This window comes from Halichoerus grypus, chromosome 6 (assembly GCF_964656455.1).
Source record: "Halichoerus grypus chromosome 6, mHalGry1.hap1.1, whole genome shotgun sequence".
Taxonomy (NCBI): domain Eukaryota; kingdom Metazoa; phylum Chordata; class Mammalia; order Carnivora; family Phocidae; genus Halichoerus; species Halichoerus grypus.
In genome coordinates this window covers 159267740-159283144 of record NC_135717.1, presented here as the reverse complement: position 1 = coordinate 159283144, position 15405 = coordinate 159267740, and the positions used below count along the sequence as shown (strand labels likewise).

At 38.1% G+C, this 15405-nt stretch overlaps 1 protein-coding gene across 1 annotated transcript in view; it reads right to left on the bottom strand.

The window, feature by feature from the left end:
* Positions 1-10651, bottom strand: part of MYBPC1 (myosin binding protein C1) — a 61206-nt gene extending 50555 nt beyond the window's left edge. Inside the window, exons 1-6 of the mRNA XM_078074187.1 lie at positions 10550-10651; positions 7205-7316; positions 4965-5075; positions 3095-3243; positions 2641-2758; positions 1119-1170 (exon numbers count right to left, since the gene is read on the bottom strand). Coding sequence (XP_077930313.1) covers positions 1119-1170; positions 2641-2758; positions 3095-3243; positions 4965-5075; positions 7205-7316; positions 10550-10651 — 644 coding nt within the window. The remainder of the gene's footprint in view (positions 1-1118; positions 1171-2640; positions 2759-3094; positions 3244-4964; positions 5076-7204; positions 7317-10549) is intronic.
* Between the last annotated feature and the right edge of the window lie 4754 nt (positions 10652-15405).

Genomic DNA, 15405 nt, shown 5'->3' with positions numbered 1-15405 from the left:
TTTAATAGCAGGTATTTAGAGAAGACCTTTTGAAGTAAACCCATTTCTATTCTTTTAAAGCACAAAACTTAGTAGATTACATCTCCCTCTCTTAGAATATGCTTGTACATTGGATGAGCATACTTTTGGACCCTTTGCATTTGCTGAACATGGGGTGAAGGGAAGGTGGAAGGAAAGTTATAGGAATTAAGGTTATGACTTACAAAAGTCAATTGATTGATCAGGTAATATTACATATATTTTTAAGCAATTAAACTTTTCATTTATTCAGAATTTAGGAGAGAAATATGCCTTTTATTAACAGACTAAATCATTGCTTTATAATAGTTTGGGATGACTTTCCTTATTCAACAAAACTAAGTAGATTCAGTCTTAAGAAGAACAAAATATCTGTTCTCATTAATGAACTTATATTATGGAAAAATTAAGTGCAGAGAGTAAAATAATGTCAGGAAGGGGCTAGTTACATTTCTCATAGTCTAGAAAATTTTTTTCATTTTTCTTCCTTGTTCCCCTACCCCTTGTTTTTTCAACTTAGGCAATTGCAAAATAAATCAAATAGGTATCTATATTTTGTCTTTCTATAGTGTTCTTTATTCTGGCAGACTCAGTGGTCTTTCATTTAGTAATCCAATATTTAAACAGCGCTAACTTCAGTAAATAGCTACTTAATTGTGGTTTTCTGGACACATGGTTAAATAACTCTATAAATAATTTCTAGATGAAAAGCAATATAAATAAAAGTTTTCTGACATTACTTAACTGATACTATATTATTATATATCTTTCTTGGCCAGATGGTGAAAAATAATGCAATTAAGGAAGAGGCCACATATGAAGACATTAAGAGTATGTTTTTATAAGGCAACTGTGAAACCTAAAAAAAATGGGAGCTTCACTATGACAAGAATATTCTAAAAAATGATCAGTATATGCTTGATTTGACATTAAACTTACGGCTTTTCTAGAACACTAACTTTTGTGTACAGAGTATGTTTGACTATAGTGAAGAGGTGCTCTCTCTGGAATATACAGTGTGGAGGAAGGGAATGTGTGCTTTGAAAACTCTCCACTTGCACATTACACAAAAGCTACCTAGATTCCCCTTTTGAAGTTACCTTCTCTTGAAAGCAGATCTGATGTCAATGTTTGGAGTAGTCCCGGTAGATTCTTTGAAAGGAAAGAAAACAACAAAATAAATACCCATTAAGTAGGCAATTTTGTGCTCAGTTCCTTTCCAGGCTGTGGGGATTCTTTGGATGGAAGGAACGCCGGGTGAAGGGAGCGAGGGGATGGCTCTCCTCCGGGATGGCTGAGCCGCTGAGGTCTCATACCTCATCCTCCCTTACACAGAATCAATGTGGGGACTGCAGGAGTTACCGTATCCAGTTGTCACTCCACCTGCCTTCCCACTAGAATCATCTGAAGAACTTAAAAAAAATCAGCGTCTTGATCTCCTTGTTGGAGATTTTGATTCACCAGATCAGCGACGGGCACCAAGAAATCAATATTCTTCAAAAGCCCTTCAGGTGATTCTCAGAGATGCCTGGTCAGGTTGAAGAGGCACCGCTCAGCACCATATTCCCACTCAATTCAGAAATCTCTACAGTACCTCCATGATCACCCAGCCTTTATTTGACATCTCTTGAGATGGGGCTCTCACTCACACCTTTCCCAGGCTGTTTACAGAGCTTTAATGAAAGAGCGCTCATGCTAAAGTTAAGACCAAAAAATCACCTCCTCATAATTCCTACCTTTAGATTCTAATTTGTCTGAAACACTTTTGTGTGACAGCACTTCCCGTATTTATGAGTTGTGTATGTCTCGCCTGCTTCACATTCAGCTGACTAGGGTGTGGTTTCTGCGTTCTTCATCCTCCTGGGTACGGTACTCCAGAAGAGATCCAGGTTGATGTGTGGTGACCATGGCCAAAGACATTACTCCAAATGTGGAACAAGTAGCATGTTGCAGAGAGTAGTGTTATTTCCTAAACCTAGGTCCTATACAAACCACTTGTAATAGCCCAGGATTAAATTATATCAGCTTTGTTTCTTATAGGTTTATCACACTTCAGATTCACCTTAAGTTTATGATCTTTGCTGCCAAGTCAACTTTCTCTTTGTATACTTATAGAAGTGTTTCTCCGCCTCCCCAATCTACATGTACACCTTTACATTTACTCCTATTAAATTCACTCTGGACAGTACACAGCACGTATGGATGGAGAACTTCCCCATCTGACATTAGTCCTTATAAGAGAAATCCTCCCTTCCACCTGGATATCCTGACATCCTTGTCCCATATGAAATTATTCCCAAAGTGGGGTGGGAATAAGTGGACCCAATGAAACAGGCATGTTCAGTAGAAGAAAAAATGGCACCAGCCCTTATTTCGGAGATTGAAGGAATATAGGTAGCATGGAGAAGAGATACTTAGCAGTAAAATCCCTGAAATTCCACTTTAAAATCACTTCATAACAATTTAACTCAGCAGGCTTCCTGAGGCTACCACAATCAGAAACACCCAGTTTGAAAGAAAACTTTATTTTCAAAATCTCATAGTATTAAATGACCTTCTTCTCTATCCCCTCACACACCATGAAAAAAAGTCACATCTATCCAGACAAGAAGACTCTCTTACCGTGTACTTCAAGATCGAATGTGCAGCTGTCAAACTTATCCTTATAGGTGACCTCACACCTGTAGTTTCCTGCATAGTTCTCTTTGGCCTTGATGATCTGCATCTCGAATGTGTACATCTGCAATGAAAATGCATCAGGCACCTTTCAGCCCCACCTTGCCGACAGAAGGAAGCTATCACATTTTGATGATTTTCAAAATTCCTCAGCATTGGCTTAAATTTGTGTCTATATCTGGGCATTCCAGCCCAGCATTCTCAGCAGAGGAGGGGTCAATGTGCTTCCCAGCTCCTGCGTACAGCAGGGCAACCATGCTTGAGTGTAGACACCAGGAATGGTAATTCTAGAGAGTTTTCTGGAACTGAAATCGCTCAAAGCTGAACCTGAAAATGACCTTTTCTCCACACAGAAGAAACGACCTAGCCAAGCCCCTGTGCCAGGAGTTAAGGGCCATACCCGAGTTTGCCTTTCAAAGGTTTCCTTCAGCTGGAGGTGCTTCCCAGCTTTGCTGGCCAGGTCCATCCATTTCCCTTTGAACCATTTGATGGTGGGTTTTCTAAGAAGATCTTCAGCCTTGACTTTGGCTATAAAGGTGATATTTTCACCTAGAAAAAGCACAAGTGATACAGACTGTGGCTTAAAAATTGCTATTTGTTTTGAAAGGAGTTACAGAGGATTGCACTGTATAGACTATGATGTGCCTGGTGCCCCTGGAGTTGTGCCCTGAATTTTTTATGCATGCCCTAGGAGTCCTTAGGATACTCCAGCTTGTTCTGCTTTTGAAGTTTATGAGGCAGAAAAGGAGAAATGGGTTACTCAGTGGAAATAGTTTCTGTTTGACTTTGTCATATATACATGAAATAAAAATAGAAAGCCTCACAAATGTATGGATTTTTTTTCTATCCTTATTAGGTAGGATGATGGGAAGTCTAGACTTACATGACTAACTGTGACTAAATGAAACTAATCTTTTTGAAATCAACCTGCCTATCTGTTTGTATTGACTGACTGGACCCTAAGGACACCAAAACTCTAGCCCAGCACTTTGGTGTCTTCCAGAAACACAAGGGAGCAAATATTTCCATCTACCTGCAGTGTGCTTCTATATTCTAGACCTGAAAGGAGTCATTTTAGAATATAGTCAGTCAGCTTTGTGCTCATTTGTTCTGATCACAATATATTCCTTATAAAAATTTATTTCACAGGGTACCTGGGTGGCTCAGTTGGTTAAACATCTGCCTTTGGCTCAGGTCATGATCCCAGGGTCCTGGGATCGAGCCCCCCCAACAGGCTCCCTGCTCAGCGGGGAGCCTGCCTCTTCCTCTCCTTCTGCTGCTCCCCCTGCTTGTGCTCTCTCTGTGTCAGATAAATAAATAAATTTTTAAAAAAAATTTATTTGCCAAAATTCCTGGACCTTCAAGTCCTCTCTAACTTACCACCCTGTTTATTTCCTTCATGGCACTTGGCTTTTGTGATTATCTCTTTGTTTAATTTCTCGTTGTCTGTTCCTCCCATTAAGACTGTAAGTTCTGAATGCTCACATGCTATACTCAGTGTTCAGCACAGTGCCTAAAACAGGGTGTGTAATCAATATTTTTTTTAATTAATAGCTCCAAAGTTGAACCCCTGTCCCACTAGTTTCCTCTGAGATACTACACGTTATCATACAGTGTGTACGCAGATTTGTAATCATCTTATGGAATGAGCATGTCATAATGACAGCAAACACTGCCTCAGAGCTTTAAGATATGCCAGGTGCTGTTCAAAGTACTTCAGAGGTAGGATCCCAATTTTACAGATGAGTAAACTGATTTGAACTCAACCTGGCTCCAGGGTCCAGGCACTCAACTACTACGTGCTAAAGGTTCCTGAAGTGATAGCTGTCACTCTCCTTTTCAGGTTATAAAAAGCAGGATTTAGTATGTAAATACAATAGAATAGTATTCAGCCATAAAAGGGAATGAGGTACCGACTCATGCTACAGCTTGGAGGGACCTCGAAAACATTACGCTAAGGGAAAGGAGCCAGACTCAAAAGTCATATATTGTGTGATTCCATTTATACCAAATATACAGAATAGGGAAATCCATAGAGACAAAGCAGATTAGTGATTGTCAAGGGTTGGGGGGGAAGAATGGGGAGTAATGGCGTAGCAGGGGTACATGGTTTCTGTTTGGGGTGATGAAAATGTTTGGGGACTAGATAGAGGTGGCGGTTGCACAACACTAATAACCACTGGTTGTTCACTTTAAAATGGTAAAGTTTATGCAATGTGAATTTCACTTGCATTTAAAAAGAAAAGCAAGACTTAATGCTTGGTGCTCACCAACTTTCACTGATCCCGTTTGAGGCTTTTCCACGAACAGGGTGGACAGCTGGGAATTGGCATTCTGCTTGTCTTGTTCCTCCGCAGCAGGTGATTCACCAAGAGACCATTCTAATGAGCAGAAAGGAGGAAAAGGATGATTTCAGGACCAAGTTCTTCTTAGGCAGACTTACCTGGGTTTGTTGTTCTCGTCAACGCTGAAGCTTTCCTTTGTCTAATAAACCTGGATAAATATAACATCATTCTCTCCATCCATCTCCCCTGCAGCCATCAGTAGAGAGTGACAGATTCCCATTCTTACAGGGATGCCTCTTTCATGACGGGATAAAGAACATTTTCTATTCCTAGAAATAGTAGAATTTTCCAGGTAGATTGTTACTCTGTGTTTGTTGCCAGCCATGGTTTCTTTGTTTTCCCATTCTGTCTGTCCCCTAACAGATAAACAAAGTGGGAAGTATATTAAGGCAGTACAATGTCATATTAGGTAAATGACTATAGCGTGCCACATCTATACAACAACAGAACTGGAAAAGACTAAAGGAATAAGTCAGTTTGTTGATCAACTGGGAAGGGTCAGACAGCCAAACCTGGCCTGGTATTTCTAGATTCCTTGCTGTTATATGATCGGATGATTCCATTAGGGTTGTATAAATAAGGCCATAGTTCGACAATTAAGTAACGGATCATGACCTGCAGGCACAAATTTCAAGGATACTAGGTGCATCCTGCAAGAGGGGAGAAACAGAAAAAGAAAAATCAACCCTTTGAGGTTTTCCCGTGAAGAGAGAGAAGCTGAAAGTGAAGTTTATTTTCATTGTCTAGGTTGCACTCCAGGTGCTTAGCTGGTATTAATCAGCAGTCAACTTCAGTGAGGAGGGCAGGAGAGAGAACTGTAGACATTCCCTCTGTCTCCAAGAGCTAAATGTAGAGAAGTTCAGTTTCAGCCACTTAGTAACTGGGAAAAAAATGCATGGGTGCCAGCTGTCTGTTAATGTTTCTTGAAAAGAAGGAAAATCCATTTAGTTATTTTAGTTTATGTATCAATCATGCTGTCCATGGAGATCATCATTTTCACAATGAAGTTATACAATGTAGTCACATGATTATGTGTGAGCGGGGGAGGGGCTGGGGTATGTGTATGTGAAATTCATAGTAATAATGAATTTGTAACACGAGGACAGGAGCGTGTATTGTTTTTCCTTTTTATACCTACAAGTACCTGCAAAAGTGCCTGGCCCATAAGGCCCACAGTAGGATTGTAGTAGGCCCTAAACACGAATTTGTTGAATGAATTGTAGTGATTGCTGACAAGATGCATTTGGAGGCTTTTAGAAAATGTAATAAAGTTCTATGGAAATGTGAATTATTCTCTAACTTTAGCACATCCCCAAAGTGGAGATTTTCAGTTTCTTAATCTCTGTGTACTTGCTAATGTTAAAAAAGATAGTTAAATAACCACAAATGTGTGGTATATGTGGTTAAGTTCCTGTATTTGTGTGTGTGTCATGCAAAATTAATTATTTCTCAATACATTAGTTTTCTTGTAAGAGGATACATAATGAGAGAGTGCTAAAAAAAAAAAAAAGCTACAAACCGAATAAAACAAAGATTAGTATCAAAACAGCTTCAAGAAATGAGGTCATTAGTGACTATATTAGGATGGGGTCGGGTGCCTTTCTCCAGGCGAGTGCTCACCTGAATCTTTTCTTTCGAGGGCCCGACTACCCACACCTGAAAGGAAAGCGTGATTTGGATGATACAAGGGCAAGGAGTGAAAATGGAGAGCTGACTTCAACCTTCCTGGATTCCCCCAAACCCCATCTCCCCTCATGATGGGGAGAAAGAACTAGAGTCAGCTTGGGTGGAAAATCAGTAGAGCTTCAACTATGAAAGCATCTATAAAAAGTATGTGTCTTATTTAAGAAACAATAATAAAGTAAAAGAATTCAAATGTCTAAAGAACAGGGGATAATGGCATATAGCTAGAAATAGGAGACAAACATTTTTGCCCCTAAAATTTATATCCAAGATTTACTAATCTTATTTATTTCACAAAGAAATTCTCCTTTTGTTAAAAAAAAAAAAATCACCATTAAAGCCAAGGTTTTCCCTCCTGGTAGGGGCAAAACCTGGTGCCCCTGTTCTGCACACTGTCTTATCAAGTTTCTCTGCCTTTTCTTTTTCTTTACTGTCAGTTAACAATAATTAAATTTGGGGTAAGGGGTTGGAATCATCCTAACCTGGAGGCAGGGCGCTAGGCGGGGAGGCTTCCTCTTCATCTGAAACAAGAAATAGGAATAAAAAGTCAAGAAGAAAAGGACTTTGTCCTGAGTAGCCTGCAAAAAGAGAAAGCTGAAAAAGAAGAGAAGAAAACACACAAAACACTTTGAACTGATAAGTAAGCCTTAGAAGACTCAGTACCTGAAAGATTAAACTCAATATTTCAGACCAAAGAGAAAAATAAGTAAGTAAATGGGTGAGAGAATAGAGAAATCCAATGAAAGTGTAGATTGAGAAATGAAACTCTGTGCAAATGTCTCATGTAACTGTACATTAGGAAAAAAATTAATGCTAAAAACCAAACCTTGACAAAGTCAACAATAGAGGTGTTTTCAAGTTCTTATTTTGTAACTAAAGTCAATGTCAGACATAATTCATATACCACAGTCATGTGGACATAGACATAAAAAAGCATAAATGAATGAGAACTCATTCTCCCCTGCCCCTGAAAACCTTGTGATTAATTCCCCTTTTTATATTTAGGAGACAAAAAGCAACATTGACTACATTAACTAAGATAAATAAATTTGTCATACTTGCTAAATTTAACAATATTTATTTTAGGAGCTTTGAGAGCATTTTCCCATGATTATATTGGTGTTGGCCAATGCTGTGTACTTTTTTTAATCTTTATGAATGCAGGTTTGTAAAATTCAAAATATGCCTTATAGTATTTTTGTGCAGAGGAACTGAATATTCTGTTTCCAAAATGTCTGAATTGCAAAGTGTCTTTACAATTTTAGATGCTTAAATAGGCATTTGGTGTTATCTGAATCTCTGCCCCTTGTTTCCCAAAGCATAAAAATTAATCTTTGTACTTAAAATACTAGAATGGTTGTGAATTTCAAAGCACAAACCTATATGACTATATAAAATAGGATACAGAAAACATATGCACACAGCTGTTAATTTTAAAGTGCTTTAAAAAATTCCCGACAAGAGGTAAAATAGCACATTTTTATATAAGCTATTAGAATAGTTACTACAAAGATTATTTACTAGCCTGAAATTTCTTTTCTAAAAATGCCACCCAGGAATATGTTTTATTACTTTTTAACAAAATAATGAATGTAATATGTAAAGAAACTTAATGTCATATCTTTGAAATCCAAGAGGGGATTCACTGAACACTGTGGGATTTAGGATTCTTCAGAGGAAACTCTCTGGGGTCAAGGAAGCTTGGAAAATGCTAAACTAAATAAAATTAAACGCATGTATTTTTCTGTATTGTATGGGTGTGCACTTACTGAAGGGAATCATGAAGACTGCCTTGTGCTAATGGGCACTGACATTGAGGGGTAGAGACAAAAAATGATCCAGCAGTTAGCCTTTCCCAAACTTCGTTCATTTTTCAATCCTTTTCTCCTGGAACATCCACTAACATTCCACAAAACTGTGCATTTGGGGAAGTATAGGTATGTCTGAGCTATTCCAGAACCCTGTTAAATAATCACAATTTTGGGCACCTGGGTGGCTCAGATGGTTAAGCATCTGCCTTCGGCTCAGGTCATGATCCCGGGGTCCTGGGATCTAGTCCTGCGTCAGGCTCTCTGCTCCTTGGGGGGCCTGCTTCTCCCTCTGCCTCTCTCTGTCTATCTCTCATGAACAAATAAAATGTTTTCAAAAAAATAATCACAATTTTACATAACCAAAAATATCTTGAGATTTTTCTGTATTATTTGCCATGCATTTAATTCAGTGTTTAATATTTTATTCTTTTAACCTATTCAGAGGCTTTTATTTACTGAAATATGTAAAGAATCTTGATTTAAAGTCCTGTCAAAATTCTTGAAAATGAAGTTTTAAACCTCAAGCAAATCCTAAAAAGGAGCTTCTTTATTATATGTAAAGTAGAAGCTAGAACCATTTTGAGTCAAATGATCACTTCATTTTAGCCAGGTTTTGTGGTTGCTTGTTTGCTTTGTGCACTGCGCACGGTGAATTGAGTTAATCGTCTGGAATGCAAAATGACTGAAAAAAGAGTATTTACATACTTTCATAAAACTAATATGAAAGGAGAATCCACTTGTTAGGCAAAAATTTGATAGGTGAGTAGTTTCAAAGTCCACTAAATGATGGAGGGAGGTGGGCAGGGGGATGGGCTAGATGGGTGATGGGCATTAAGGAGAGCACTTAGTGTGATGAGCACTGGGTGTTAGATGGAAGTGATGAATCACTAAATCCTACTCTTCAAACCAGTATTACCCGATATGTTAACTAACTAGAATTTAAATAAAAACTCGAAACAAACAAAAAAAAACCTTTTGGAGGGACATGCCCAATTATTTTAGACTATTAATGCACCACGTATTAAGGCAGTGCTTCAAGGTATCATGAAATGATACTCTGGATGATCCAACATTACTTCCAAACAGCAATTACTTCTCAATTGGCGATTCATTGTGCGTATATTTTCAAATATACTGAAGTGCTAGAAAATATAATTGACCAGGGGCAAAGTTTTTGATTCCCTTTCAAAAGTAGCTTTGGTCCTGGCGTCCCATTAGATTGGGAAATGTAGTTAAGATGTTGGATCCTGACCTTAAATTCTTGAAAAGTTGCCTGCTTGAATTTGGTTGAATTGGATGAGAATGAAAGGTCTAATTGTTCTTATTTACTGTGGGAAAACAGGTTCTACTGCTAGAAGGGAAACCAAATATCCAACTCTTCTGGGTTGTGCCTAATTCAACAACACATATATGAAAGGCATGGCATCATACAAAGAATATTTTCAAACAAAACAAAAAATACAATATGTAAGTCATATTTTCTTTTTTTCTATTTCCAAGGGACTATCATGATGATGAAAAACATCTGTTTTTGGCTCCTTAGTATATAGCATATCTGAAGACCACAGACCAGAGCAGCAGACTCTCTCCCCTAGCTCATGGAAGGGAAATTTACCAAAGCAGAATTTTACTTCTTTAAGTCATGGGAAAATAGCAATTGTAAAACCATAAAAATGATTCTTGAAATAACTGAAGTTCCCAGAGAAGAAGGCCTGGAAAGTAGAGAAGAAACTCAGTCTCATATTACAAGCCTGGGATTTTAGGGGGGGCACGCAGGAAATCTGGAATGCAGGGAGAAAACTGCAGAGACAGTAGAATATATAGATTCTTATGATTCTACATACTCTCTTCGGCATAGAATAACTTCTACCTATGGTTGATTTAAGTTGCCTTTCTAAATTAATTTTAAGTCATACAAACTTGGGACAATTGGTCAGTTTTGAAAAGACCAAAATGCACATAAAATTAAAATATATGTGACTCTCAACAAACCTCACTTAACTGCTGATATAATACCTTGTTTGATTGTGACCAAGTTCTGAATCCTAAGCAGAGAAATCGGTTGTGGGAAACGTTGGCTCCCATGACCAAAATAACAACAGCGGCAACAACAACCATGTTGCAACAGCATCAACAGCTAACATGAATTCATCATGTTTGGAGGCATTTGATTAATTTATCATAGTTTCTTAATGAAAAGGCTCATGCCTTCACACCTTGATGCTTCTAAAATCAGAATTCATCCTACAGTAAACACATATATTTGATGAGTTTTTTCTCCTCCAAATCTATTAAATCAATGTTGCAACTTATAATGGTCGTGTCCCAGAATTGGAAAGTATGGTAATATTAGCTTTTAACAAAGATCATTACAAAAAAGTAATGTAATTAGAAAGCATAGAGAAAGTCTATGAGATGGTTGGTTTTCTGATACCTAAAGGTAAAATTGCACAAAAAAATTTTAGCATGTGAATAAAAAGCACCAGGATAATAAAGTTATTGCAGAAAAGGGATCTAAATGAAGAAAAAGAGTTTAATCATTTTTTTAATTTAAAGTTTTCATATCATTTAGGAGAAAACTTGCTGGAACTTGTGCTGATTCACTTCCTCATCTGCCAACCACATTCACGCCAAATGAAAGATTCTTCATCTCAAGTTATGTGAGATCTTTAATATGCACAAGGTTCATTCACGATAGTTTATGTGGTAATATTAATGTTAATGCCTGGAAAAAGAAAGTAAGTCTTTATTTACTTGCAGTGATTACCGAAACCAAATATTTTTCTGGAAGAACAATAAAAAGAGGTAGTAAATATCCCAGTTGAGCTGACCAAAATATAGACAGACTATAAACTATTAAGATGCAAAAACAAAAAAATTGTTTTTAAATGTCAGAAGTTAGGCATTGAAATGAATACTGCTCTTCAAAGTGGTCTCTGATTCTAATGTTCTGACACATCTGGAAGCACTCCCAAGACCAGTTTTGAACTTCCCTTACGGCCAATTGTTAAGGTAGAGAAGAGACCCAATCTCATTACCCTGTGTTCACATGTACCAAGGTTGGCTGACTAAAGGAAGTGTGATCCCACTTGATCACCCACATTATTCTCTACACATGGCCCTCCATGACAATTGTCTACTTTCAAAACTGTCCTCTGATGATGGTCGCTCTCCCCTCCAAAGCTCCCTAAAGTTGGCTCCAGGATCACAGGACCCAGCAGCCAGACCCGTGCCTGGCACAGAGCCAACACTTAGTGAAAACTTGCTGAATAAACGGACATTCGAATAAAAGACAGAACTTTGGTCCCCCCTGAGAATATAGAAAAGAAGAACCGATACTTAGTACTCCATTGATTGCCACCTGTATTATTTGGAGGAATTCTAAGCCATGGCAGCTTTGTTTTTATGAGGACGTTGCTTCCCAGTATGATTACTCTAAAAGAGATTTGTGCATCTAATTTCTAGTATTGCTGTTTGGTTACACACATTTCTATATCATCATCTCTCTTGCTTCAGTTCCAGGACAAAGTTGGCAGTACTAGGGAGCAGGGTAGCTGGATAGACAACGCCAGAGGCAAGCAAGCAAATAAACAAACACATATTAAAACCCCTTCCTGGGAAATCAGCTATTTACCAGATAGAGACCTTTAGTAAATATGAAAAATTTGGCAAATCTAACCACAAACACTACTTATAAGATTGATATAGGAACCAAACAACATTCTGCAGCTATAAAAAAACTTTTCAGAACATTTCCAGATTGTTGCCAAAAATTTCAGGCAATCTTAGAAAAATATTAAGGCTACATTGCTGTGAAAAATGTTCTTACTGGTGATAGTCTTGGAGCTATTAACTGAATATACTTCAACTAATTCGATAGAGGACTAATTAAAGTGCTGAAAATGTACTAATATCCAGGCATGACCATTTTCAATAGTTTTAAGTGAGTTGGCCTTACAGTAAAAATCATACCTCTGTTCTAAAGAAGAACACTCAGAATGCACAGCACCAGTGTCTCATCCTCAATCTCATTGACTAAGAGTATGCATGGGATATTCATACTCCTGTCCAACAAACATGGTAAATGGAAATACAAATCTATGTAGATGACCACTGTCTATATGATCAACAGCTAAGCCCGCCTGGAAATTCAGTTGTTCATTCTACAAGTATTTATTAGGAGATTACCACATGCAGCTCTCTGCCAAACACTGGAAGAAATGAGCTAAGGGGACCAAAGAGGTGTTAAGACATGGTGCCTGACTGTCAGAAAACTTACAACCTGTTAGGGAAAGGAGTGAACCACTAATACGTGATTTAGTAACAAAAGCAATAGGTCCAAGAGAAATCAGGAAGAGGAAGGGCAGATGAAAGTGAGCTAAGACAGTCAAGCGGAAGCTGCACAGAGGAGTGGAACCTGAATTGACTGGTTAAAGAACAATGAGATGGGCTGAGGGCTGGGGGAGGGTGAAGGGCAGGGAGGGACACTCTGGTCAGTGCTGGAGAACAGGTCTTACTGCACCTGTCAATCTTGTCTATGCTCATGCAAGCCTTCTTTCTCAGCCAGGGAAATACATACAGCCATGATTATTGTGTCTACCTTTTATTTAAGCATTTTCTTTGAAATTTCCCTGACCTTGATGAAAGTGAGAAATAGTTGAAGAGGATTGTGTATTGGGAAATAACTTCCAACCACCTACTTTATTTAGGGATGTCACTTTGTATCATAAACTGATTTGCTTCCTAGTCTTGTAGAGCAAATATAAACATGGTGGTTTATGTGGTTGGGCACGTGACTACCTGTGGCCATGGCCTTGTTTAACTTCTGCAAATGTCAGAAAAAGTGAGGCTAGGGGCGCCTGGGTGGCTCAGTCGTTGAGCGTCTGCCTTCGGCTCAGGTCATGATCCCAGGGTCCTGGGATCGAGCCCCGCATCGGGCTCCCTGCTCCGCGGGAAGCCTGCTTCTCCCTCTCCCACTCCCCCTCCTTGTGTTCCTGCTCTCGCTGTGTCTCTCTCTGTCAAATAAATAAATAAAAAATCTTTAAAAAAAGAAAAAGAAAAAGAAAAAGTGAGGCTAATTTCAGGATTCCCTAGTCATCTAGCCTTGCTCTTTCATCATACTGTGTTCTGCATATAGAAAAGAGTTTTTCTTGATTGGTTGACTGGTTGATTTTAACCATTTTCTCATTTAAGCATACAGATATAATATGATGACTTTTCACATCAAGGGTCAGGCGCAGGCTTTGTTTGAACATTGACAGCTTGCCCTCTGGGATTAAATCATCTACTTTTTTGGTTGAGCCTTACAGCCTAGTCCAACCACCTTTCCAAATTTGGAAACAGGGGTGTATGCCATTGGCCTTGTAGAGAATAATGTTACAATAGCTTCAGCCAGGATGCCTAAACATCCTTGAACCCATCTCATGGAAGGAGTTCTAGGAGTTTGCACTGTTTGCATTCCATAAGCAAATAACCTTCAGACTGTAGCCCACGTGGCCAGGATTAGTGTTCATGTTACTATCCATGGGAGCCACTGAAGGTCAAGGACAAAGTGAGGGCACTAACATTATGTGTTCATTTATGAGAATGTAAGTTCAAGGTAGCTGAAGAAAAGAGGTCCAGTGTACTGAAAGAAAGAAAAAAGTATTTACTAATGTATAGGAGACAATAATACCAGAGGAATTAGGTAATGAAATATGACATAGTAAGCACAAAGAAATACTTAGCATAATTTTGAGGAGCATCCAAAACAAAGAGAAACATCTTATTGCAATCAGGAAAAAATTGGTTATTCCAAAATTTAAACTATGTGATTCAATTCACAAATAAAAGATGAACGCTTACAAATGATGATACAAACATATAGGCAGAATTGTCAAATCTACCCCTGTGAAAACTTTCTTTTGTGGAAGAGTAATGCTCCTTAGCTTAGAACAGTTGGTCAGTAATGACAATGACTTCCTCCATGGGGAGACAAAGGAATGAATATTTCATGGATCCACAGCAGTACATGATAAAGATTATTCATTTTTTCAGATTGGACTATCTTCATATAAAGTAAAAATAGAATAATATTATAGTGATAAATGAGTTTTCCAATTCAATAAGGAACAACATAATGTTTGCTTAAGGTTGTACTGCCAATACGTATAAGCCATTATGTAAGTCTATGCAAATACAAAGTGCTACAAAATGAGGTGCTAGTCTTCAACATTACTAGTGGAACCTGGAAGAGTTCACACAGTAACACAAAAACAGTTCATTTTTTAAAAAAGTTATGTGTAATCCAGATAACTTTCCAAATTGGTGTAATCCCCAAAAGACCAGACACCTCTTTTCCTTCACATGCATGTAACTTGCAAACTACCAGTTAATTTGCTGACATCTCAACAAATACTTGTGATGTTTTTATCATTGTTGTTTTTCTTTTAGAAATGTGTATCATGAAAACTGATTCATTGTGCTGACTGGTCATGCAGATAAGATGCAAACAAAGAACTCTAAACCACACTGATGAAAGGTAATGCAGAGTTCTATGGGACCACCATGGCAATCATTACTGACCTCTTTCTGCTTCTAATTTTGTTGAATTCAGCTTGTTTTCCCTCCCTCCAACTCACCTTTTGCTGGTGTAGTTCCAGCCTCCTTCTCTTTATTTGGTTCTGTGTGGAAAGTACAAGCACATTTTTAAAAGTGTCTTAAAGAAAGCATTTTATTGTGTGATGAGCAATGGGTGGAGGGTGGGAGAGAAGAAATTAATGACAACAGAAGAGATCATAAATGATGCTACATATTCATTCATTATGCGATACATGGGTTATGAATTTGGGAATGATAATGTAGAATCACATTAAACTTTTAATAAAAGCGAT